The sequence below is a fragment of the Canis lupus genome, chromosome 24, assembly GCF_011100685.1.
Source record: "Canis lupus familiaris isolate Mischka breed German Shepherd chromosome 24, alternate assembly UU_Cfam_GSD_1.0, whole genome shotgun sequence".
NCBI lineage: Eukaryota > Metazoa > Chordata > Mammalia > Carnivora > Canidae > Canis > Canis lupus.
Window position 1 is genome coordinate 47,849,125 of NC_049245.1, and position 24,562 is coordinate 47,873,686.

The window sequence follows — 24,562 nt, forward strand, 5'->3', positions numbered from 1 at the left end:
CCACCCGGCCTGCTCACCCCTCGGGTCTGGGTCTGCGTGCACACTGGCGACGGCCAGCAGGGCATGTCCCCGGGTCCCCATGACATGACAGGGTCACCAGGTGGGGCCGTGTCACTAGTGAGCCCAGGGGCCCTCTGAGCCCGGGACTCAGCACCGGGGTGCCCTCGCCCGCAGGGTCCCTGCAGCCTCTGGGTAGTCCCCGGGCCCCCCGGTCCCTAGGAGGGCAGAGCGGGTGGGGGCCACATGTCCGGGCTGCCTTCCCCGGGGACGGTCCTGGCGAGGGGGTGCTCCCGGGGGCCTTTCCACCGGCGGGCCCCCGCGTCCGTCCTGGGCGCCAGCAAAACCCCGAAGGCAGCGGGGAGTGTCGCCCCCACGTCAGAGGCACAGAAGACACAGAGGGCTCTTCATGGGCGGGAGGGGGGGGCCCCTGCTCACAAACGGCTTTTCATAGTTGCCCCGTCGACATTCCTGCCGCTCGGCCTGGTGCTCCCGGGGAGAAGTGGGCGCATCCGGGGGCCCGGCCAGCTGCTCCCACTCTGAACCACTGCTCATTGTGTCCGTCCTGGGCGCCCCAGCCCGCCCTCCTCCGCACGCCCCGGCTCCCGGTGGGGAGGCCAGAAGAAGCCCATCTCTGTCCCTCTTTTCCAAAAATAGCCACCCCTGCCATGGAGCTCCCAGACGCTTCCCCGGGAGGCCAGGCTGGGTCCCCGGGCTCCGTCCTCCACGCCCCTCCTCCTCCCGGGACGGCCACAGCACCCAGCAGGGCCCTCGAGTGGCTCCAGGCCGCGGTCGCCAACGGGGCTGTTCCTACCGATCCTGGATGCAAGCCTGGGCCCCGTGGGCGGGGGTACCCCTAGCAGGGCCAGGTGGGCCTCCCTGGGTGGGAGCAGCCTCCTCATGAGCCAGCAGGTGGCCCTGGCCCCCGGGACCTGGGTGGGGCCTCAGGTTCCCCCGTCCCGGGGCCCCCGCAGCTGTCCCTAGCTCAGGGCTGAGCACCCCGTCCTGTCTCCCCAGCGAGCGGCCGCCTGAGGCTGGCTGTGCTGCCTGAGGACCGGCTACAGATGAAGTGGAGGGAGTCGGATGGGAGCAGCCTTGGCTACCTGGTCCAGGTGAAGCCCATGGCAGGTGAGGGGCCAGTCCCTCCGCTGCTGTGAGGCCTGGCGGCCAGCGTGCTGCTCTGTGCCCCCCTCCTGCCCCCCAGCACCTACGTGTGCCTGCGGGGAGCCACCCTGGGGCCGGGGCAGCAGGACAACGAGGAAGTTACTTAGGCTCCTGGAGTCTGGAGCCAGGGCTGGTCCGGGCTTCCGGCACCACGGGTCCCGCCCCTGTGCTCGGCTCCCCCCGTGCCCCCACCTTCACGTCTTCACGGTGTCCACGAGGACGCCGTGCGGGGCCCCTGTGGGGCCTGTGGATTCTCAGGGGGGTAAATCCCTCCGGGGAGGGTTCCTAAAGGACAGATTAATTTTGCCACTGAGATGCGTTGTCTTTCAATTTATTACGCGCCCAGGTCCCTCCCACCAGGTCCCCGGAGAGTTGCAAAGACCTGTCCCTGGTTTCTCTCCCGGCCGAAGGGCAGGAGCGGGGTGGGGGGGCCCGGCACACACGCACGCACACCTGCCCCCCCGGCGGCCTCCGTCTCTCCCCTCCCTCACCGCAGGGGACGCGGAACAGGAGGTGATGCTGACCACCAAGACCCCCAAGGCCACGGTGGGGGGCCTGAGCCCCTCCAAGGGCTACACCGTGCAGATCTTCGAGCTCACCGGCTCAGGGAACGCCCTGCTGGCGCAGAGGGAGTTTGTGAGTAAGTCCACGGTCCTGCACCTGGCTGTGCTCTGGGGGAGCTGGGCCCCCACGCAGCCCCCGGGCCTGCTCCCACCCTGCCTCTCTCTGCAGTCGAGGATTTGAAGAGTCACTCTGGGAGCAGGAGCGACCAGAAGCCCCTGGGGGCCGCCCCGGAGCCCACGCCCCCCGACGTGGGGTGCCCGGACCCTGAGCCCCTGGGCACCTCGTCCCCAAGCCAAGACCCGCCCACCCTCGCTGGTTCAGACTGGGGCAAGGGTAAGTCCGGCAGGCGGAGTGACCCCCGCGTCTCAAGGTTTCACGGGTTCACTGTCCTGAGTCGCTCAGCCTCGTGGGGGCAGGTCACCCGCTGGGGGTGTGCTCGGCCCGTGCCCCTTGCCTCCCAGCCCGCGGGTGGCAGCTGAGAGGTGACACGCCGGTGACCTCCCAGGACGGCCTGGCGGGGAGCAGCACCCACCCAGGGGCTCCGAGGGCAGGGCCCTTCTCAGGCACCACGGACCCGAGAGGCAGGGCCACGCCACGGACTCCGCGGGAGCGAGGGAGACGTTGGGTAGAGCCCCCGGGGCGCCAGCCTCCGCAGGCTCTGGGCGGGGGGCGCGGCGACCCAGGCCGGGCAGACGGGTGGGTGGCGTTTCTGTCGGCCCCGGGCGCTGCCGGCCGGGCCCCTCCCCAGACCCTCCCCAGACCCCGGGGGGCCCACCGCTGTCTCCTCAGATGGACGCGTCCCCCCACGCCCTCCCGCCCCCGTGGCCTGGGGTCTCCAGGACGGCCCCCCCAACAACACAGGGCTCTGAGGGCGAGGCTGGAGCGCCCTGCCCAGCAGTCTTCACGGGGGGCCTGTCCCGGGCCTGGGGCTCGGCCTCGAGGCACTGCCTGTGTAGACTCTCAGGGAGCCCCAGACCCGGGCGGTGGCTTTGTCTCCGAAGAGCTCCTGGGTCGTCAGGACAAGCCACCGACCCAGCCAGCGAGGCCTCAGCCCAGAGCCACCAGCCATGCTGCCCCCACCCCGGTCGGCACTGCCTTGGCCCAGGCCACTGGAGGGCAGAGGCCCTGAGCTCCCGGGGGGTCTCAGTAACCCGCCCTGGGGCGCTCAGGGGGCTGACACGATGCATCAAGGGTCGCGTGGCCTTCTCTGAGTCCAGGGGGGCCCCCCGGACCTGAGCACCCGCCGCCATGAGCCCCGCGGCCCCTCAGCCACCACCAACCCCGGGGAAGGGGATCCAGGGGCTTTGGGAGGGAGGTCGCGCGGTGACCAGTGACGTGGGCCTGGCCCAGCTGCTCACCACCCTCCCTGCCCGCCCAGCCGGACCCCAGTTCCGCTGCACACCCCCCAGCCCCGTGGACATGATCTTCCTGGTGGACGGGTCCTGGAGCATCGGCCACAGTCACTTCCAGCAGGTCAAAGATTTCCTGGCCAGCGTCATCGAGCCCTTTGAAATCGGGCCAAGTAAAGTCCAAGTCGGTGGGTACCTGCGCCCTGCCCTGCGGCCCTGCCCCCGGTGTCCCCACGAGCCCTCCCAGCGCCCCGGGGGGCCCACTCTGAGGACGGGGCTCCTGGGGAGCCCGGGCGGGGGCGTCCCCACGGGATGCTGGGACAGCCGGCCCGGGGACGCTCGGCTGACCTCCCCGGTGCAGGCCTGCGTCCTCCCGGGTGTCCGGGGAGCGCGGCTCAGCTCCCAGCCCCGCCCCTCCCAGGCTTGACTCAGTACAGCGGAGACCCCCAGACCGAGTGGGACCTCAACGCCCTCCGCACCAAGGAGGACGTGCTGGCAGCTGTCCGCCGTCTGCGCTACAAAGGGGGAAACACGTTCACCGGTGCGCCCGGGCCCCGCGACCCCTCAGAGGGACACACCCCTGGGTGCTGTTGGAGCCCGTCCCGCGGGCGGTGTAAACACCTCCCCCAAGAGCAAAGCCCCTCTGTTGTCAGGCCCCGGCTGGGCCTGGGCGGCCTCCAGGGGCAGAGCTTGGGGGCACCCGTGGGCGGGGTGGGGGCCCTGCGGGAAGCGCCTGAGCACCCCCTAGGTCTCAGGCTGCCTTTGAGGGAGGGGAGCGGCCCCCAGCCGGCAGGGTCAGGACGCGGTGGGCCGGGCACTGGGGTCGGTGGCGGGGGCGGGAGGGGACCCGGGCCGCATGCCCTCGGTTCTGGCTGTGCCCAAGGCCTGGCGCTGACGCACGTGCTCGAGCACAACCTGCGGCCCGCAGCGGGGCCCCGGCCTGAGGCCACCAAGGTGCTGATCCTGGTGACAGACGGCAAATCCCAGGACGATGCCCGCGCCGCTGGCCGCATCCTCAAGGACCTGGGTGTTGCCATCTTTGCTGTGGGTGAGCAGCCCCCGGCCCTTCCCTGGGGTCCCCCTGGCTGCAGGGGCAGTTTGCACCCCAGGCTGGAGGTCCCGTGGCGTCTGTGCCACAGTGAGGACCGGTCTCTGCTCCCGGAGCTGAGGGCCAACGGGCACTCGGGGGGCAGGGAGGGGGACACATAGTGTGGGGCTCCCAGCAACACACCGAGTTAGGGGCCACGTGTGGACGTCCCCACAGCGCCTGGTGCCCTGGTGATCTGCTCACGTCACTGGTCAGTTCCTATCTCTGTTCCTTGGGAAGAGATCTGCACATTTGGGAGGCTCCTGGGGGCAGGGGACTTCCTTGGTGCCCCTGGTCCCCTGCTCAGGCCCTCGGTTCCTGGGTCGGCCTCCAAGGAAAGCACACTGGCCTCCCTCCGGGCCCCAAGCCCCGTGGAGACCCAGCAGGCAGGGCACGGCCTGCGAGGGGTCTTCGGGGGTCCAGCCCCACCTGTGCCAGCACTCAGCTGCCGTCTCTCGGGGGCCTGTGGGATCGCGGGCACGAGGCTTGGGAGGCCCCCTCAGACCACCGGCTGACTCGGGCAGGGGCCCCGGTCTTGGCTGTGAGACGGGACGACAGCACTGGGTGGGCGGGGTCAGCTGCGTCCTCACCGCCGCGCCGGGAGCAGGTGTGAAGAACGCGGACGAGGCTGAGCTGCAGCTCCTGGCGTCCCAGCCACTGGACATCACCGTCCACAACGTGCAGGACTTCCCGCAGCTCGGCACCTTGGCCGGCTTGCTCGGCCGCCTCATCTGCCAGAAGGTCCAGGGCGGGAGCAGGGACCCGGGTGAGCAGCACCCTCGCTGGCCGCGGCCCCGCCTGGCCGCTCTGGGCAAAGGGATGGGGCCCCTGTACGGTGCGCCCCGCACCCACCCCCGCCTCGGTTCTCGGGGCCGAGGGGCCTGCGGCCTGGGGAACCTGCGGGGGCCGCCGGGAGAGCGGGTGCAGCGCGGACGCAGGCCGCCCTCGGGCCTTTGACCGTCCTCTCCCCACACCCAGCCCGGCCGGCAGCAGCCACCCCCGCCCTGGACACCCTCTTCACTCCCAGCAGCCTGCTGTTGACCCAGGTGACCTCCTCCAGCGCCCACCTGTCCTGGACTCCAGCCGCCCAGCTGCCCCTCAAGTATCTGATCGTGTGGCGGCCCTCGAGGGGTGGCCCGCCCCGGGAGGTGAGGGGTGGCTCTCTGCCTGCCCCCAGCTAAGTCGGGGCGAGCCGGGTGAGGGCGGCCCTGCCAAAGCCGCGGCAGCCCCCCAGCGGGAGCCCCGATGGCCAAGTGGAGGAGATGGGGCGCGTGTGGGTGCTGGCACCCGCGGTGGCACCGTGGGGAGTGAGCCCCGACCTCAGCGCCCCCAGGGCCGCAGCCCCGGCGCCCACCCTGCGGCTCCACTGTGGCCCCCGTGGCAGGTGGTGGTGGACGGGCCCACCTTGTCCGCGGAGCTGCACAACCTGGCCGCCGGCACGGAGTACTCGGTGTCTGTGATCCCCGTCGGCAAGGCCGGGGTCGGCGAGGGCCTGCGGGGCCTGGTGACCACAGGTGGGTGGGGTGGGGCCGGGCCACGAGGCCGGTGCAGAGGCAGGCCGTCTCAGCCCGGCGCTGCGTGGCCAAGACCCAGTCGCGGGGCCCCTCTGACCCTCAGGATCCTCTTCTGAGTAGCTCGCTCCTTATATTCACCCCCCTGGCCCCGCCTGCCCGTTACCTCCCGCGAGCGCCTCACAGCGGCCCGTAGAACCGTCGCCCCTGAGGGAAGGCCTGCGCCCGGCGGCCCACCCGTCCCCCAGCCCCTGGCAATCCCCGGTCGGCGTCTGTGTCCGTGGACTTGCCGTTTCTGGTGGACGGCACCACTGACTGGCTTCTTCATGGGGTTTCTAGCCCTGGGGGCCTGGCACCCTCACCCTCAGGGCAGGGGCTTTAAGCAGAAACCCCACAAGTGGCCGTGTTTCCCCGGGAATGTGAGCTGGAGACTCGGCCCCAAGTGAAGTCGGGGGGGGCAGAGTCAGAATTGTCTGTAGGGCGTCCCCACGCTCCCAGGGGCTCCTCTGCCGACGTCTGCCCCCCGAGACCCCCCCACGGCCTGCACTCCCCGGGGCCCTTCGTCATCCGAGCGAGGGTCCCGCTGGCTCGCGGGGGTGCTCCGTGCCGCATGTCGCCTTCCTAAAGTGTCCGCCCTCCCCCAGCGCCTCTGCCCCCGCCCCAGGCGCTGACCGTGGCTGCGGTGACACCCAGAACCATCCGCCTCACCTGGCGGCCCTCGGCCGGGGCCACACAGTACCTGGTGCGATGCCTGCCAGCCTCCCCTGCGGGCCAGGAGGAGGGCAGAGAGGTCCGCGGCCAGCTGACGGGGAGGCGAGGAGGGAGAGCGGGGCCGGCGGGGCGCGGGCAGCGGCCAGCAGGTGCCACCTCCCTGCAGGTGCGGGTGGGGCAGCCCGAGGTGCTGCTGGACGGCCTGGAGCCTGGCAGGGACTACGATGTCCGGGTGCAGAGCTTGCAGGGCACAGAGGCCAGCGAGGCCCGGGGCGTCCGCGCCAGGACCTGTGAGTGCCCCCCGGCTGCCCCCAGGCCCCCACCCCCCAGCTGGGAGAGGGCGCTGGCTGGTCCCTGAGGCCACCATGTGTTCCGCAGCCACCCTGGCGCCCCCCAGACACCTGGGCTTCTCGGATGTGAGTCACGACTCCGCACGCGTGTTCTGGGACGGCCTCCCGAGGCCCGTCCGCCTGTTCAGGGTCAGCTTTTTCTCCAGCGACGGCAGCCACTCGGGGCAGGTGAGCACAGCCCTGCCTGGGGGCCACTGGGGAGCCCGGTGCCCCACGGGGACGGCCCAGGCCCCACACCCCGCATTCACAGCTGGTGGGTGTCTGGCCTGGCATGGGGCGCAGAGGGCGGCCCTGACCATCCCGGTCCTTGGGGGCCGGTCTGCAGGACTGGGGGACACACAGGCATGGAGCAAGGCATCAGAAACCCACAAATAACATCGTGAAGGGGCACAGGGCAGGGGGTGCTGTGAGGTCGTTCAGGCCCCAGGAGGCCCCCCAGCGCATGTCCAGGGTCCCCGCTCCGGGGGTGCTCATGGGTGGTCGGGCTGGCAGGTCCCAGGCACGTGTCCCTCCTGCCCGGGGCCGACCCCTCCGTGGCCTGGGGACGGGGCTCCATGCTCCACCCTGGCTGCCTGGCAGGTGGAGGTTCCCGGGAATGCCACCTCGGCCTCTCTGGGCCCTCTGTCCTCCTCCACCACGTATGCTGTCCGTGTCACCTGCCTCTACCCTGGGGGCGGCTCCTCCACGTTGACCGGCCACCTGACCACACGTGAGTGGGCTGAGGTTGGGGGGGTCCCCGGGACAGCTGCGTCCCTTCCCCGATGGACGGTTCAAATGACCTGGTTACCACGTGGGCACCTGCTGTGTGCGCTGCTGACCCAGGCAGGCACAGGTGGGATGCGGGGCATCGGGGCCTCGAGGACACGACTCGACTCCGCCTGCTGAGCCACTGGCCCTGGGGGGGGCCAACGTGGGCGTGGGTGCTGTGTGGGCCTGGGTCCCCCGCCCGCGCCACAGCAGCCCTCAGGCGTGGCCCCGCAGCTGTGAAGCCTTCGCTGGTGGGCCGCCCTGAGCCCCGTGTCCCTGCTCTGTCGCCCAGGGAAGGTCCCTAGCCCCAGCCAGCTCGTGGTGACCAGGCTCCCCGGGGACGAGGCTCGGCTGCAGTGGGCGGCAGCTTCCGGAGTGCTCGTCTATCAGATCAAGTGGACACCCCTGGGAGACGGGAAGGCCCACGAGGTGCGGGGTGGGGAGGGGAGGGCGCCCTCCAGCCCCTGAGCTGGCCTGTCCGTGGGGTGCACACCTGTCCCTCCCTGCACAGGTCTCTGTCCCCGGGAGCCGGGCCATGGCAGTCCTACCTGGCCTGCGAAGCCACCTGGAGTACGACATCACCATCCTGGCCTACTACAGGGACGGGGCCCGCAGCGACCCGGTGTCCCTGCGCTACAGCCCCCGTAGGTGACCCCTGCCCCGCCTCAGCTGCCAAGCAGCAGCGACAGCCCAGGGGGACCCAGACCCTCCCAGGACTGCCGGCGGGCAGCTCCCCGAGCGCCCGGCCCTCTGGCCTGACCCCGGGGACCACAGGCCGCCCCTGAGCCCGCTAGGCAGGGGACCCGGGCTGGCCGAGGTTTCACGTCACCTGGTATCACACCTGGTACGCGGAGCGGAGCTGGGGCCAGGGGGCGGCAGGACCTGGGGGAGGGCGCGGCCGCCCCCTGAGCCCTGGGCGCTGCCTGCCTCCCAGCGCGCCGCAGCCCGCCGTCTGACCTGACCCTGGCTTCCGAGTCGCCCAACAGCCTGCGAGTCAGCTGGACGCCCCCGAGCGGCCCCGTCCTCCACTACCGGCTCACCTATGCGCTGGCCTCGGGCTCGGGACCCGAGAAGTCGGTGGGTGTGGAGCGGGGAGGGGAGGCCGTGGCCCCTCGTGACCCCGGGTCCCGGGTGCAGGGGGCAGACAGCCCCCCGATGAGGGTGGCGCCTCCTCTGTGGCAGGACACAGACCCGTGAGAGCTCAGATGCCCAGATGAGCAAAGATGCTCCAGCGGGAGGGGGACCTAGGTGACCGTGTACCCCCACCCAGATCTCTGTCCCAGGACCCAGGAGCCACGTGACACTGCCCGACCTGCTGGCAGCCACCAAATACAGGGTCCTGGTCTCGGCCGTCTACGGAGCAGGGGAGAGTCCGACAGTGTCTGCCACAGGCCGGACCGGTGAGCGGACCCCAAAACCACCAGGCCCAGCCAGGCCCCCGACCCGCACCCCCAGCCCGGCCCCCAGAAGCCTCTAGAACCTGCACTATGTGTCATGCTCCGCACACAGCCCAGCCCTGCAGAGCTAGCAGAGGGCCGATTGGGGTTTTCCCTGAAACCTTCCCCCGTGCGGGGCCACCACTACCCAGGGGTTAAGACCACATCAGTCCAATAAAAAGTGTGCAGGCTGAGGCGGCGGGGGGCTCCTGGCTGGAACCTCGCGGGCAGATGCCCACCGCTGGGAATGGGCCCCGGACTGCACATCTGCCTTGGGAGGCGCGGGTCAGACGTGCAGCCCGGCGAGGCCCAGGCAAGCCGAACACAGATCACTGACGGGACGGGCAAGGGGCCCGGGAGGCTACTTAGGGAGGCCCAGGCTGACGTCTCTGCGCCCACTGAGTCCACACACATGGCACCCGTGGGCCCTGGAGGACTGCCCACAGCCGGGACCCAGCGGGAGGACCTCGCTGCTTGTGCGTGGCTGCTGTCTGCTGGGCTCCTGGGCAATCACAGATGCTCAGAGCAGGGGACCCTCCGAGGCCACTCAGCCGGCCACCCCAGCGTCCCTGTGTGCCTCCGTGGGGCACCTCATTCTGGCTTGAATGCCTCTGGGGATGGCGAGCCCTTACTGGCCGGTGGACAAGCTCTGAGCGCCCCCATGTCCCCGGCGGTGGAGTAAGCCTGCACTTGGCCCAGGCTGGCGTGTCACGCCCCTGCCACCTGGGGCGTGCTGCTGGCCCATGCCCCCTTGGGGTGCAGCACCCCGTGGAGCAGTCCTGGCTGGGCACTGTCTCCCAGGGAGCAGGACGCCATCCCTGTCCCTTCCTTGTCCCCTCCTTGGGGAGCGGGGACCACGGGCCTGAAGACCTGCAAGTAGCTCCAGCGCACCCGTGGGCTTCGGGGCCGGGCACCTGGGCACAGGGTCGCTCCAGGTGGAGGCCAGGCCCCTCGCACTCACCCTTCCCCATTGCCCCCCAGCAGCCTGCCCTGCGCTCAGCCCTGACAGCCCCCTCCCAGGTAGGCCCGCCCGCCCGCCCCGCCCTTCCCCACTGTAGTCAGAGGAGGTGTGGGCGGTCTGAGCCGGCTGAGCAGGGGCAGGTGGTGTGGCTGGTGCTGGGCCCCGGGGTCCCCCAGGCGTGGGGTCCACATGGAGCGTGGCGGGAGGCCCAGGGCTCGAGTTTGCACCGGTCTGCGGTCTCCACAGTCACCTTCTTCCCGTGTCTGCGCGGCCGAGATGCCCTCCCGCCCCCCCCCCGCCCCCACCCCCACCCCCACCCCGCTCCTGTGCTTCCCGGTGCGGTGCCTCCCGCCCCTGCGCCTCCCGCTCTCTGGCTGCTCCTCGGGGACGGTGACGTCGTGCTGCCTGGCCTCCCAGGCTTCGACCTCATGAGGGCCTTCGGGCTGGTGGAGAAGGAGTACGCCTCCGTCCGCGGCGTCGCCATGGAGCCCTCGGCTTTCGGCCGCGCCAGGACCTTCACCATCCTCAGGGACGCCCAGCTGAGCCGCCGGGCCAGGTGGGACAGCAGGGACGGGCGGGGGTCCGACGGGGCGGCTGCGGGGGGCGGCCGCCTCCCCCGTGTCCCTCCCTGGGCACTGAGGCCGGGGGCCCACAGGGGGGCGTGGCTGGCGCGGGGCCTCTTCCCGGGCGACTCCCCCGTGGAAGGCCCCGACCCTCGTGCCCTGAGAGCCCCTGCGTCTCTGCCGGCGGCCGGCGTGCGCAGCAAGCCTGGAGTACGAGGGCAGCCACTGCCCACCGAGACCCCCCAGGGCCTGCACTCCCCGGGGCCCTTCGTCGTCCGAGTGAGGGTCCCGCTGGCTCGCGGGGCCAGCGAGCAAGGCCCTGAGCAAGGCTGTGTGGCTCCCGACATCGCACGGCCCCGAGCTGCTTGCGGAGCGGTCTTGAGTCAAGGCGGGAGCTGTGATAGGCGCAGCGTTGCCTTTCCTGTGTAAACATTGTATTGACTGGCTGCAGACAGACACAGAGAGCGTGAGTGGGAGGGGCCCCCAGAGCAGGAGCCTGGGCCGGGGGCCAGGAAGGTGCCCCAAGGAAGCAGCAACAAGTAGGGGCCCCTGGGGAGACAACAGGGAAGGGGAAGGGCCCTGAAGAAAAGGAGCCGCCTGTGCCAAGGCCCTGGGGTCAGTTTGCTTGAAGAACCCCAGGAATGGGCCAGGCCGGGTCCTTGGGGTTCTTGGCTATCCTAAGAGCAAATGAAAGGCGAAGAGCGAGGCTTTGGCCTTTAGGGGCAATTCTACTGGGTGACCTAACCTTCCCTGCCCTTCGCAGCCCTCACACTCCCCAGTGGGCAGGGGCACAACCCGCCTGGCCTGTCTGAGCGCTCCGACGAGCTCGGGTCAGAGGAAGCCGCTCGTGGGCTCCCGACCCCAGGACGCAGGCCCAGAGACCCTGGACCGTGGGGTCCTGCTGAACCCCGCCAGCTCTGCCCCTCACACACCTGTGCTGCTCCTGGGGACGGGGGCGGGAGCGGCCAGCTTGGCCCCAGAGCCCGCGCTGCAGATGCCCCCGTGCTCCGACAGTGCCCCCCACCTGGCTGCGCCCCCGCCCGAGCACACGGTGGTCTTCCTCCTGCGTGTGCTGCCCGAGACCCCCCGGGAGACCTTTGCGCTGTGGCAGATGACGGCCGACGACTTCCAGCCCGTCCTGGGCGTCCTGCTGGACGGTCAGTCGGGGGCGAGGGCGGTGGCGCGGCTCGCGGGTCCCGGGCAGTCTGTGTGCAGCCCCCCCGGGCCGCTGAGCTCGTCGCCCCTCCCCTGCAGCGGGCAGGAGGTCTCTGACCTACTTCCACCACGACCGCACGGCCGCCTTGCAAGAGGTCACCTTTGACCTGCCCGAAGTGAAGAGGATATTCTTCGGAAGCTTCCACAAGGTCCTGGAAGGTTCCTGAAAGATGGCAGCGCACGTCCCCTAAGACCCTCCCCCGGCCCCCAGGCTCTGGAGCAGGCCCCCCCGGGACCCACAAGCCATGCCTGCCTCCCACCATGGGCCGCCGTCACCCGGGGCTCGCCCCCTCCCTGCCCCCTCCCATTTTCCCTGGAAGCCCTGTTGAGCTGCGGAGCCCCTGCCCCTGACGGTGCGGCCCCCGCGGCCCCCACGGTCCCCACGGTCCCCTGTACTGGGTCCCACAGCTCCCTGGGAGGGGTCTGCAGCAGGTGTGATTTGGTCCATGGGGTAAAAGGGAAAGTGAGGCCCGGGGAGGTGTCTCACATGGCCTGGCCTTGCGGGCACAGACGGGGGCCGCCTGGCGGGGGCTGCAGGGGAGCTCGTGTCTCGGCAGGTGCACGTGGCCGTGGGCCGCTCCAAGGTCGGGCTGTACGTGGACTGCAGGAAGGTGGCCGAGAGGCCCATCGGGGAGGCGGGCAGCCCGCCTGCCGCCGGCTTCATGATGCTGGGGAGGCTGGCCAAGGCGCGCGGGCCCCGGAGCAGCTCCGCATCAGTGAGCGTGGGCCTTGTGCTGCGGGCTGGCAGGGGACGCCGCGGAAGCCCGGCCTTACCTGGGGCCGCTCCCCTGCAGTTCCAGCTCCAGATGCTGCAGATCGTGTGCAATGACTCCTGGGCAGACGAAGACGTGTGCTGCGAGCTCCCTGCGTCGGTAGGTCGGCTGGTGCCGCCGAGGGTCACGGAGCCTGGGGGTCCACAGGGTGCCCGTCGTCACGGTGCTGGGAGAGGCCAGGGCAGGCTTCCTGGAGGAGGTGGCCTCTGGGCCAGAGCCAGAGCCCCGGGCAGCTGGATGCAAGTGTCCTGGAGGCCCTGGGGGCAAGGCGGGCCGCAGTGTCGGGGAGTCAGGGGTGGCCGCTGCCCCTCCTCTGGGCACAGCTGGGTGTACACAGCAGGCCAGCAAGGGGCTCGCCCGCAAGGCCGGGGGGAGCCAGAGGCTCCGGCGGCCTCTGCACCCTGTACCCACACGGGGCCTGGGCTGGCGAGGGACTCGTCCAGGGCTGGGAGAGGGTGTGGCCGGGCAGCCTGCGGGGTGGCACCAGGATGGGCCCCCCGTCCCCACCTCCCAGGCCTGGACCCGGGCACTGGTACCCCAAGCTGTAGCCCACACGGGACCGGCAAGGGGCCCACTACTGGGTAGGGTGTCCTTCCTGCAGAAGGACGGAGAGACCTGCCCGGCCTTCGCGTCTGCCTGCACCTGCGCCTCGCAGACCCCCGCGCTCCCGGGGCCCCAAGGACCTCCGGTGAGTCACCCAGCCTCCCCTGGGGTGACCAGGGGCTCCCGCAACATCCCCCGCCACAGCCCGGAGTGGTTGACGCGGCCGCGCCCTCGTGGGATGTGCTCACAGGCCCCCGGCCGCCTCTCATCCCTCTCTGCTGTGGGATCCAGCGTGCCCTCGGTTTCCCCGGGGGGGACCCAGGCCCAGCTGTCTGTGGCTGTGCTGTGTGGCCGGTGGGTGTCAGAGCCTCGACGCTGCTGTACCCAGAGGCTGTGGGAGGAAGGGTGGGCCAGGTCCCCCTCACCCTGGAAGACCCTTCCCGTCCCACCCGGCCACGGGGCTGCGATGCCGTGGGCCCGCGGGTGGACAGCACTGAGCCCCGCCCTGCCCTTGCAGGGCCTCCCTGGAAGGAACGGAGCCCCAGGAGAGCGGGGCTTCCCGGGGCCCAGGGTGAGTTGTGGGGAGCCCTGCGGGGACCCTACCTTCCTGAGAATACAGGAGTGAGCCCCACAGCTAGAAGCCGGGTGTCCTCCCCGGGACGGGCCAGCGCCCCCCCGCCCGGCAATCACAAGTCGTCTGTCTCTGACCTTGGGACTCTGACAGGTGACATGTGCTGACGCCGTTTTAATTGGCATTTCTCCTAAAGCAGCTCCAACACCCTTTGGAAGTTGCTGGGATTTTCTTGTGGGACAAATGTCCTTTGAGCCCTGTGCCCCGGGTCACCGTTCCTACTAACCCTCGGGCGCGCGTCCTCCGTGGCCGTTGCCGCTGTGTGCCGGGAGTCGGGGCGGCGTCTGTGTGGAGCTGCCCGGGGCGGCCGGGGCGGAGTGTGCCTGGCTCGTCCGTGGGCTCTGGTCTTATCGGGAGACTTAAAACCTCAAGTGCGGATGTTTAGTAGGATTCGGTGCTTCCGCGGCTGCTGGGACACGGCCAGATGGTTTTTCTCCTGGAGCCGCCGGGTGCGGATGGCCTTGGTGTCCCCCGGGCCCCGCCCGGCCTCGCCTACACCGCGTGTGCCCCCGGGCGCCGAGGGCCGTGACCTTGGTGCTCTCGCCCGTGGTCACGCACAACCGTGCAGTCTTCACGGAGGTCGGGACCTTGATGTGCTTAAGTCACTGCAATGATTCGAAGCATTGTCTTTCCCCGCGGTCTCACAGTGGGGCTAGCGGGCGCCCCGTCCCGCTGCACGGGGGCGGAGTGCTCGGGCCTCCGAGCTCCGTGAGGGTCCAGGCGCCCCCCCGGGCCCCCGGCCGCAAAGGGAGAGGAGGCTCCCTGGCTCTGTGGCCCGGACCAGTGGCCTCACTCAGTTCCTGGCTGTAGAGCGGGTGGCGCAGCCCAGGGTGGGCGGTGACGGTGACGACGTCTCTGTACGAGCCCAGGTCTGGGTCTGGGGTCAGCTGGAGGGTCAGGAGGGCCACTGAGGCCGGGAGGGGGGCCCGGGGCCTCCTCAGCCCCTCCCCGACCTGCGTCTGCAGGGAGAGCCTGGGCCACCCGGACAGATGGGACCAGAGGGTCCTGGAGGTCAGCAGGGCTCGCCAGGGACCCAGGGCCGGACTGTGCAGGGACCTGTGGTAGGTGCTGCCCCTCCCCCACCCCCTTCCTCCCCAACGGACCAGCCGCTGAGGCTCTCTCCTCTCCAGGGCCCGCCGGGGGTCAAAGGAGAGAAGGGGGACCATGGGCTCCCGGGCCTGCAGGTAGTGGCACCAGACCCCGCTCAGGGCACGTGGGTCGGGTGGGCCTGGGCCGGGGTCCTGGGTCTCGGGGACAGGGCCTCCTCCTCTGGTTCAGACCGGGGCCCCAGCCTGGCCAGCGTGTCCGTTCCCTTCCAGGGCCACCCCGGTCACCAGGGCGCCCCCGGGAAGGTCGGCCTCCAGGGACCAAAGGTGGGAGAGCTCGGACAGAGCCGTGGGGGCGGCGGCCTGGGCAGCAGGGGGCGCGTGTGCTCGCTGCCGGGCGGGAGGCGGGTGCCGCGGCTTCAAGGGGCGGGTGTCCGGGTGTCCAGGTGCTCTGGTGCGGTCACTCGTGGGGGTCACCGGCGATGCCGCGGGAGGGGTGTGTGGGGGTGCCCAGCGCTCCCTGCCCCAGCCTGCCCCTTCCTCTGCTCTCAGGGAATGAGAGGCCTGGAGGGGAGCGCTGGCCTGCCTGGACCCCCCGGCCCGAGGGTAGGCTCCTCCCCCAGCCTCCTCGGGGTGAACACAGCAGTCTGCAAGGCCACAGCCAGGGTGCAGGCACCCCTGGAGGTGACCCCGGGAGCCCTGGGGAGCCCAGCGAGGGTCTTTCTGGCCTCCACGGGGCAGGGTGGGAGGCCCCAGGCCCCCTGCACTAGATCCATACGGCGGGAAGGTGCCCGGGCCTACCGGGAGGCATGGGTGCATGGGTGCATGGGTGAGGACGTGAGCTTCAGGACGTGAGCTGGGCCCCTCCTCGTTCTCCCCAGCCAGTGGGTCCATGCTACCCTGAGTGGGGAGGTCCCGGGCGGCCTCGGCTGGGGCCACCCCAGGGCGAGAGGACAGCTGTGACACTGGGCACAGCCGGAACAAAGCCAGGGGTGTTGTAGTGAAGAATCGCTGGAGGGGCAGGGCGGGCGGGGCTGTGCCCTGGGCAGGGTGCCCGGCCGAGCTCCGAGGCGGGTGATGAGCGGCCTGCAGGGGCTGGTCCTGGTCCAGGGCCGCAGGGACCCCAGACCACAGGGAGCCAGGGCCGGAGGGAGGAGGAGCCACGTCCTCCGGGGCCTGCGGCCGAACCCCCACCTCTGCACCTCTGCAGGGCTTCCAGGGCATGGCGGGAGCCAGGGGCACCGCAGGGGAGAGAGGCCCCCCGGGGGCCGTGGGGCCCACGGTAAGTCCCCTGCCCACTCTCAGCAGCCCCCCAGCAAAGACAGGAGTGGGGAGGACGCGGGGAGCAGATGTGAGCAAACGCCTCCCTCCGGCCACTCAGGCCGCTTTGTAAAGCAAGGCCTGGGAAGAGCCTGGGTTTGGGGCTTCCCTGGGGCCGCCCCTGCACAGGTCGGGGCACAGACGGGGGCCGCGGGCTAGGTGGGGGCTCCTCTCGCAGGCCTGGTGGGCCTTGGCCTGCGCCCCGGGCTTGAGTAGGCTCTGCCGCCTGGCCCTCCTGCCGCCCACGGGGAGCAGGGGCGAGAAGCTGCCCCCAGGCCCCCCACCCGGAGGGGAGCCAGGCGCCTGTCCTGCTGCAGCTGTTTCCCGGTGCTGACCACGCTGACCACGCCGACCGGCTTTTCTCCTTCTCCTCCACCGCAGGGGCTGCCGGGACCCAAAGGGGAGCGAGGAGAGAAGGTGAGGCGGCCCCTGTCTAGGGTCCGGGCACTTCCTGGGGAGCAGGGGGGCAGCTGGCCACGTGGCCCGTCCTCCCTTGCAGGGCGAGCCACAGTCCCTGGCCACCATCTCCCAGCTGCTGAGCCGGGTCTGCGAGTCTGCCATCCAGAGTGAGTGGTGCAGCCCCCTCGGGAGGACCCCACAACCTCCCGTGACCCCCACCACGCAGCCCCTGCACACACCAGCTGGGCAGGAGGGGTCACCAGCAGGCTCCTGGGTGGCCGTTCTCCTAGGCCGTGCACCGCGGGGTCAGGGGAGAGCAAGCAGGGAGCCCTCCGCCCCTGCCCCACCGTGCTGATGCCCGCACCCCACTCCCCAGCTCACGTGCTGAAGCTCCACTCCTTCCTCCACGAGAGCGCCAGGCCCCCCCGGCCCATCTTGGAGGCGCCCAAGCTCCCTGGACGAGGAGGACAGGACAGTCCCCGCCCCGAGGACAGAGGTACCGACCCCCTGGGGGAGGGTCTAGGGCCCTGCAGCTCGTCCCCCGTACGGGGTGCTCGTCCTGTGCGCTGCTCCCCTCCCTTCCACGGCCGGGGTGTGGACGCAGGGCCCCTGAGCCCACACACAGGGCCCTCGGGGCGGGGCTGGACGCTGCCGGGCTTCCTGGCTTCTCAAGGAGGCCCCTTCCCCGTTCTCCCAGGAAGCCCCGGAGTAGGGCCCTTTCCTGCCCTGCTGCCCCCTCCCGCCTGTGTCCTCCGAGGCCTCCTTCCTCGCTCTGATGCAGCAGGAGGCTCGGTCCAGTGACCTTGTCAGGCGTCCCTCCATCTGACTGGGGCTGCGGCACTGCTCACGGCCCAGGTGCTAGGATGGACGTAGGGTCCCTGGGGGGACACCGCTCGTGGGCCCGGGTAGGGTTGAAGATAGAGGGGCAGGGGGCCGCTGGGGCGCTGCGGGCAAGGAGGGCCCCCCCCTCGGGCTAGCCATTGGGCTGGGGGACCCCCTGCCCTCCACGGCCCTTCATAGTTCCCAGAGGCTGGCAAGTGCTGGGTGAGAACCCCCACCGGGCCCCCCACCCGGCCCCCCACAGTCAGCCTGGGCCACTGAGCCAACCACTGGTGTCTGTTGGGGCTCAGGCACCACCCCAGAACTAGGCCTGGCTCTAGTGCACCCCCCTTCTGTTCAGGCGAGCCCAGAACCCTCGGTCCCATGGGCAGCCCTCGGCCGAAAGGGAGCGAGCCTCCAAGACCCCTGACAGGAACGGGTGAGCACCCACCCAGGGGAGGGGAGACTGGGGGGGCTGCAGGGTGGGGGTGCAGCACGGATAAACACGAAGCTGCCGAGAAGCAGGGCCTCTGGCTGGCTGGGCACAGGGGGGTTCAGGGGCCTTGGGGGAGACTTGCAAGCCCGTGGGCAGATGTGGGGGAGCCAGGAGGGCCCATGGTGGTTGTTAGCGCATCAGGAGGGTAGACTGGGTGTGCACCACAGTGGGCGCCTGACCGGAGGGGGGGCACATGGGAGCACCTGACCCGGGGGGGCACGCGGAACGCCTGACCCTGACCCGGGGGCGGGGGCCCATGGGAGCAGCGCCCTGAGGAGCAGATTCATGCTGTGGGCTCCTGGCCCACCTGGACCCACGGAGACCCGGGAGCTCGGATCTGTGGCGCCGGGTGGGCTGTGGGCCAGCTGCCTGGCACCTCCCTCAGCCCTGCCCTCCCTTGTCTCCTGCCAGGACGGCCCCCGTGCTCCCCACAGTGAGCCTGCACCCCTCCCCAGCCTCCAGCACCAAGACGTCCCGGGACGACCTGGAGCGAAAGGAGGGCGGTGGGGAGCCCTTCCTCTGTACGCTTTCCGCACTCAGATAAACCGCCGCATGCTTGTCACCACGGGGCTGCTCACTGCAGGGAGGGGTGTCCCAGGGCCCAGAGTTCGGCCCTGCCAAGTGGAGTCCAAGGCTCCCCCCAGTCTCCCTTGAGCCCCCGTGTCCTGGTGGTGCGGCCCCAGGCCCAGCCCGGACACGGTTTCTCATCTGCACTTTGACCCCCCGGGTGGGGGCGTCGAGCACGGCACCCAGCCCTCCCTCAAACACCTGCTGACGTCACCTCCTGGGCCCAGCCAGGCCTCGGGGGCTCCCCACCTCCCTAGCAGCCGTCACAACGTCCAGCTCACCTCCCAAGGACTTGGCCCCATGGGGACCCCGGCCTGCTGGCCCCGTGCCTCGTCCCTCCCACCCCCCCACTCCCCACCCCGCAGCCTGGACATCACAGCTGGTGCCGAAGCACCCAGGGCCACACCTCCCCCCCACCTGCAGTGGGCCTATTACCACCACGTCTTTCCCTACACACACGGAAGAACTTGGGAGGGGCGTCCGTTAGCTGCGGAGGCCAACGTGGGCATCCGAGGTGACGGTGGAGCAGAGGCAGAAACAGGGGAGCGGGGACGGGAGCGGGGCACCGGGAGGCCTGGACCACAGCACGCCCAGAAACGGCAGGTGGCTCGGGGACAGAGAAGGTTGAGCCCACGGCCAGGGGCAGGGTCAGCTCCCGATGGGGGCCGCTGGGGGGTGGGGCCTGGACTCAGCAGGGACCCGATGGCACCTGGTGTGTGTTCTACGTGACCCGTGGGTCAGACCTCCGGGACCTCGTCCGTCGTCCCCTGAGATGGAGGTGGGGGTGGGCTGCTGGCTTGGCTGGGGAGGGCGGCAGGGGGCCGAGCCCTGGGGGGCGGGAGCGGCCTAGAGCCGTCTGGGCGGGAGAGCAGCTTGTGGGTGCCCCCTGGGGGCCACGTGCAGAAGGGGTGGGAGTCCGGGGCTCGTGGGGACAGAAGCGTGGGGGCCGCCATCTCACAGGGATGGGATCCTCGGGCTGGCTGTGGGTGCCCCCGGGAAGGGCGCTGTCGGGGGGCCGAGGAGTGGAGTCAGGCGCCCCTTCCGGGAGCTGGCGTCCAGCAGAGAGCCCAGCCCGAGCAGGAACTGACTCCCCGCCCTGCCCGCCCCGACGTGCTGCTGGGCTGGGGACGCAGCACCCCTGCCGCCCGCCCTCCCGCCCTCCTCCACCCCCGTGGGCTGACTGCACGTGTCACGTGGGCCGCTGCAGCACCCCAAGCCCTGCACACACGCACACGCACGCACACGTGTGCCCGAATGTACTGCCCCACACGTGTTCACAGGCAGCACCACTGTCAGGTCCAGGAGACGAAGTGGCAGGGACACGTCCCCTTCCGCCCGCGGACCTGGACATCACACCTTCAAAGAGGGAAGGATGGGCGGTAATGACGCGAAGCCAGAGTTACCAGCAATGAGCCAGCGGGGCGGTGACGGCCGCCCGGGAACCTGAGCGGCAAGTCAGCTGGAAGACGTCTCCCCGAGGTTCAAAAAAAGTTGAAAAAGGGAGAATGTGTCAGCATCTATGTGGCGAGAGGAAAGGGGCGGCGAGTGAATGAGGACTGGGAATGTTGAAATACGTGATTTTTAAAAACCGGAGGATTGGAGAAGATCGGAGACTTCACAAAGGCTCCGAGAGCCAAATGGGTCAATTCCTAAAATCCACCCTTAGAGGGAGCCCGGCTGGCGCAGTAGGTAGGTGGAGCCTGGGACCCGAACTTGGGCCGCGAGTTCAAGTCCCACGCTGAGCGAGGACGTGACTTAAAATATTTAGGAGCGTCTCGTGGCTCAGTCGGTGAAGCATCTGACTCTTGGTTTCAGCGCAGGTCCCGGTCTCAGGGTCGGGCTCCACGCTCAGCAGGGCGTTTGCATGAGATTCTCTCCCTCTGACCCCCGCCCCCCAAAAAACCACCCTTGGATTCTCTAATGCAAAACACGACAAAGATCATGGAAATACTCCTTAGACGTCTTTCTGCAGAAGAATGAGTCAGCTCGATGTCCCGGGAGCATAATGACCCAGAGTGTGAGGAAACAAGACTCCGATTTCAGATCCACTGGAATCATCACCGAAATGAAAAGACTGTGAGGACATGGCATGAGTGCACGGAGCCCCAGGGGAAACGAGATCCTCCTCGGCAGCCCGCTTGGGGGGCTTCTGCAAAAAGGGCCGAATAACCAAGAATCAGACCCAATACGTAGCAGACCCCACAGGCACTGGAACACGTGATGGGATTCGCTACCAGGTGAACAACGAAGCTCTCCACACGCACAGGTCACCACGGTTCTAGGTCCTTCCGCGTGGCTGGTGTGGGCGGCCAGGACCCCGAAAGCAACCAAAGCGCTGGCTCCCCTGGCGATGGGCGGTGTGGGATCGACCTGTTACTCTTAGGACATTTGGGAGCAGCCACCAGGAGGGAAAAACAGAGCGGACAGCCCTCGAGGTTAGCCGACGGGGTCAAGTTTTCTCTCACGGGACGGGATAGAACGTGTGAACAGAAAACAGAAACGGCTTCAACCTGTCCCAGCGTCGCGGAAATCACAATAAATATGAGTGAGTTCGACTCATCAAGACGTGAGCTCTCCAAACTGCCTCGAGAGGCAAGAGCCAGCTTCTGCGTCTCGCAGGACAGAGTGGCCAGGACCGGACGGACGCCCGCCCCCAAGGCCAGGGGCTGGACGGGGCGGCCGTTGGCGTTCGGAGGCGCTGCGGGGACAACTGGGCCCGGAGTCAGCAGCACCGACCCCCGCTCACCTCACACCACGCACGGAAACTAACTCCAAACACGCCGTAAACTGACACACAAGAGCTAACGGAACTTTCTGGAAGGAAACACACAAGGGCACGCCGCCTCGGGATGAGCAGATTTCTTAGGAGACGAAGGCGGTAACCAGAGCAGGGAACAGTCCTAAAATGCGCCTCATCGAAATTAAAAGCTTTTCTCCAAGACGCCATGAAGAGAATGAAAAATGCAGTCGCAGATGAGGACGGAGTATCCACAACCCACGAAGAGGGCGCCCTGCACACCCCACTGGCCAGCGAGCCGCGCTCGGCGCTCAACGCTCCGGGCCCCAGGTTGGCGCGAGGGAAGCACGCGGTGCCCCGGGCCGCAGCCGCGACACTGGCCCAGGGGTGGGGGTCAGGGTGGCCACGGGGGCGCTCGCGGGGTTCTCAGCTTCTCGCCGAGACCGAAGCACCAGGCTCCCACGGCCCCAAAATTCTACCAGGCGTGCGGCCCAGACACACAAACACGTCCACGCAAAGATGCGTGTGTGAGTGTGCGAGGCAGCATGAGCCACCACAGCGCCGCACACGAGACCAGCCGCGTGTCCACCAGCGGATGAACAAATGGCGGCGTGTGCGGGGACTCGAGCGATCGCACACACAGCTGCGGGGGACCGGCCCCAACACGCCGGGCCGAAGGGCCACCCGCAAAGGAGGATCGTCCACCAGGTTCTAGAACATGCGAGCCTCTAGAGTGACGGCGGCCGGGCCGCGGAATCCCGGGGAGGGGCGGGGCTTCCTGGGGACGGAGATGCCCGTCTGTCGGCTCGAGTGGTAGCCACGCGGCGTCCGCGGGTCCACGGACCTGAGCCAGGTTGGCCGTGACACGTGGAAACTCACCCCAGAGGAAGCCGAACGGCGCCGTCATCGTCAGAAGAGGTGGACTCAGAACACAGGCAGCGCCAGACTCGAAGGGGGACGTTCGCAGGGAGGACAGCCCCCCTCCGTGTGACCAAGCAATGGGCGGAGAGGACGCGGCCACCGCAGAGCGACCCTGCAACACCGGCACCCGCTCAGGAGTCGGGAGGGAAAGTAGACCCGAGATGGGTCTGCAGAGCACACAGCAGACCCCTCCCCGACCCACCTGGCTGGCATTTCTGGAACCTTCCCTGCGGCAAGCCACACCCCCCTGTCAAGCACGCACTGGGCCCCAAACAAGTGTCACGAATGTAGAAGCGAACGGTCTAGAGTGGGATTGCGGCAGAAGGCCGCACGGGACGCCGGGAAGCTGGCCCAGCTCAAGAACACGTAGCAGAGCCGGTGACACACGGCCTCACGGCGGAGCCGCAGGAATGCAGGTGACCGCGCGGCGAGCCGCGTCCCCCAGGCCAGAAGCCGCGGGGGGTGGGGGCGGGCAGGCAACGGGACACAGCGACAGGCGAGCCACCGACCACAGCCCGCTCGGCGGGTGCACGCCCTTCCCTGCGCGGGGCCACCCGCCACCCGCGACCCGCGGTGCGACCAGCACGATGCAGACGCAGCAGCCCGTGCTCTCGGCAGGGCCACAGGGCGGGGGGGGGGGCGGTGTTGCCGCACAGAGCCCGAGGGACCGGGGACCCACTGAGCGTGGCTGCGCGAAGGTCAACAGCGGGCAGGACGGGGAGGGCGCCCGGTCGGCCGGTGAGGGAGAGCCGTCAAGCTGCGGCGTTGGGCGGTGCGCCCGGGACCCAGGCTGCGGCGACCCAGCATCACCTGCTGAGCCATGCCACACCGCTGCCGTGCGGTGCCGCCGAGTGCAGGTCAGGAAACCCGCCCCCGAGTTCCCGTTTTTATTCAGAGAGGAAGGGAAAATTCTAGACTCGAAAGGACCAGAGCCCAGGCCGTAGAAGGGTCAGCGGTGAGCGCTGCAGAGGCGCACCCGGGGACACGACCCCGAGGGTTCTGGCGGGAGCAGCTTCCACCGCGGGGACCATGAGGTCTCCCGGAGGCGCTGACGCCCTGAGCTCCGCGTGCCGAGGCCGGCGAGCCCTGCTGGCCCCGGAGCCGTCCAGGGCGGGGACAAGCGGACCTGAAGACACTTGGTCCGGGAAAGCAGAGGCACACGGTCACCCGCACCCGTGACCGAGCAGCGCAACCGCTGTGCCCACGGGCGTGTCCCCCTCAGCCGTGCGGGCGACCAAGTGAAGCCGCGTGCAGCCTTGTGTGAGGGCGGCCCCAGCGCCCCAGCCGGGGCGGCCGGGGGGCGGCTGGGACCGGCTGCTTTGGGCAGCGCAGGGCCCTCGGTCACGGGCTGCCCCTCGTCACCTGGACCCGGCCCCGGCGCGGTGGGCAGGCGACAGTGGCTCGGGGAGGGGTGGGGCCCGGCCACCGCCAACATGCCAGTGCCGCTCCTGGGGACCGCGACCCCGGGCCGTCCCTCTCCCGGCCCCTAAGGCCCTGGATGTCCTCGTGACACCCAATCCCCATATCCACACGTGGTTAACGGGCAGGGAGAGGAGAACCTGCTCACGCCGCTGAGCCGCGACACCCGGAGCGGGGGACGCACACGGGGACGCACACGGGGACGCACATGGGGGACGCCGCCCCGCAGCTTCTGGTACGAGTTCAGGGCAGACAGGACGGACGCTGGGTCACTGCAGGGCTGCGCCTTCCCGGCCACGGCGGCGTCAGCGTCCCTTGTGTCCCGGGCCCGGAGGCCTCCGTGTCGCACTGAGTGGGAGACTCACTGACGGGAGGGCTGGAGAGCAGGCGCTCGGCCACCTGGGAAGTCTGCCTCAATGGAGAGAAGAGCCCTGCAGGCAAACACGCAGGATAGTGGCTGCGGCTCGTCGGGCGCGACGGGAACCTGCGTGGAGTTCTCGGGGGGATTCTCGGACGTCAATTTTTGAGTCTCAAAAAATCAGAACCAAACAACGAAAACAAGGAGAGAGACACCTGCAGCAGCGCCGTGCTCTCCTCCCGCCCAGGAAAGCACATGGGCGGCCGAGCGCCCGGGCCCCTCCCTGCAGCCCCCGCACGCGTGGACGGAGGGAGGTGCTTCTGGGGGACCAGCCGCCCAGGGGCAGGGGCAGGGGCAGGTCACGGCCCCCTCGGGACCCACATGCCCTGGGGCTGGGAGGCAACCTCGCGGGATTAGGATCCTGGGCTCCCTGCCCCGCCCCTGGGCTCCAGGACCTTCCGGGCCCCAGCTGGGGTCCATGCTGCGCAGGTGCCCGGGGGGGCGAGGGTGTGGCTGCCCCCAGCCGACCTGCACCCAGTCCCGCAGCAGCCAGGTCCATCGGATGCTCAGTCTGCGCTGGGCTCTGAACGTCGGTATCCGCTCCGCTCTCCTGACCCGGGCACCTCTGGGCAGGGAGAGGGCTGCGGGGCCAGTTCCCACCTGCACCCCTGAAGTAAGGGGGTCTGGGGAGGTGGGGTTTGAGCATCAACGGGGGACCCAGACTCCTCAGCCTCCTGGGCCTGGTCCCCCGTGAACGTCCTCACCCCCCTCCCTGGTACTCAGGGCCTAAGGCCTCTGAAGAACCCGGGAGAGCCCACCCCACATCGCCCCAGGGTCGTGGGGAGACGGCACCAGGTCCCCAGGCTGGGGGCCCCTGG

General features: G+C 69.8%; 1 protein-coding gene across 1 annotated transcript; it reads left to right on the top strand.

Annotated features, from left to right (window-relative positions):
* Window positions 1–665: 665 nt before the first annotated feature.
* On the top strand, window positions 666–18,237 carry COL20A1 (collagen type XX alpha 1 chain). Its single transcript, XM_038573009.1, has 36 exons — window positions 666–822; window positions 1,015–1,125; window positions 1,658–1,801; window positions 1,894–2,058; window positions 3,104–3,262; window positions 3,496–3,615; window positions 3,958–4,122; window positions 4,769–4,927; window positions 5,140–5,309; window positions 5,546–5,675; window positions 6,317–6,462; window positions 6,550–6,673; window positions 6,762–6,901; window positions 7,313–7,442; window positions 7,773–7,909; window positions 7,992–8,124; window positions 8,415–8,557; window positions 8,751–8,880; window positions 9,898–9,936; window positions 10,295–10,433; window positions 11,455–11,597; window positions 11,695–11,804; window positions 12,213–12,371; window positions 12,450–12,527; window positions 13,030–13,116; window positions 13,489–13,542; window positions 14,568–14,663; window positions 14,733–14,786; window positions 14,922–14,975; window positions 15,201–15,254; window positions 15,859–15,930; window positions 16,350–16,385; window positions 16,468–16,534; window positions 16,744–16,863; window positions 17,548–17,625; window positions 18,094–18,237. Exons 1-36 carry the CDS (start codon window positions 666–668, stop codon window positions 18,117–18,119), a joined length of 4,029 nt encoding a protein of 1,342 aa, XP_038428937.1. The 3' UTR covers window positions 18,120–18,237.
* Window positions 18,238–24,562: the final 6,325 nt, after the last annotated feature.

What these genes read in the sequence shown, in the direction of transcription:
- COL20A1 (XM_038573009.1), top strand. Translation starts at nt 666, where the DNA reads ATGGAGCTCCCAGACGCTTCCCCGGGAGGCCAGGCTGGGTCCCCGGGC. An exon ending in GCCAAGTAAAGTCCAAGTCG is followed by an intron (nt 3,263 to 3,495) that starts GTGGGTACCTGC and finishes CGCCCCTCCCAG; the next exon opens with GCTTGACTCAGTACAGCGGA. An exon ending in CCCTGACAGCCCCCTCCCAG is followed by an intron (nt 9,937 to 10,294) that starts GTAGGCCCGCCC and finishes CTGGCCTCCCAG; the next exon opens with GCTTCGACCTCATGAGGGCC.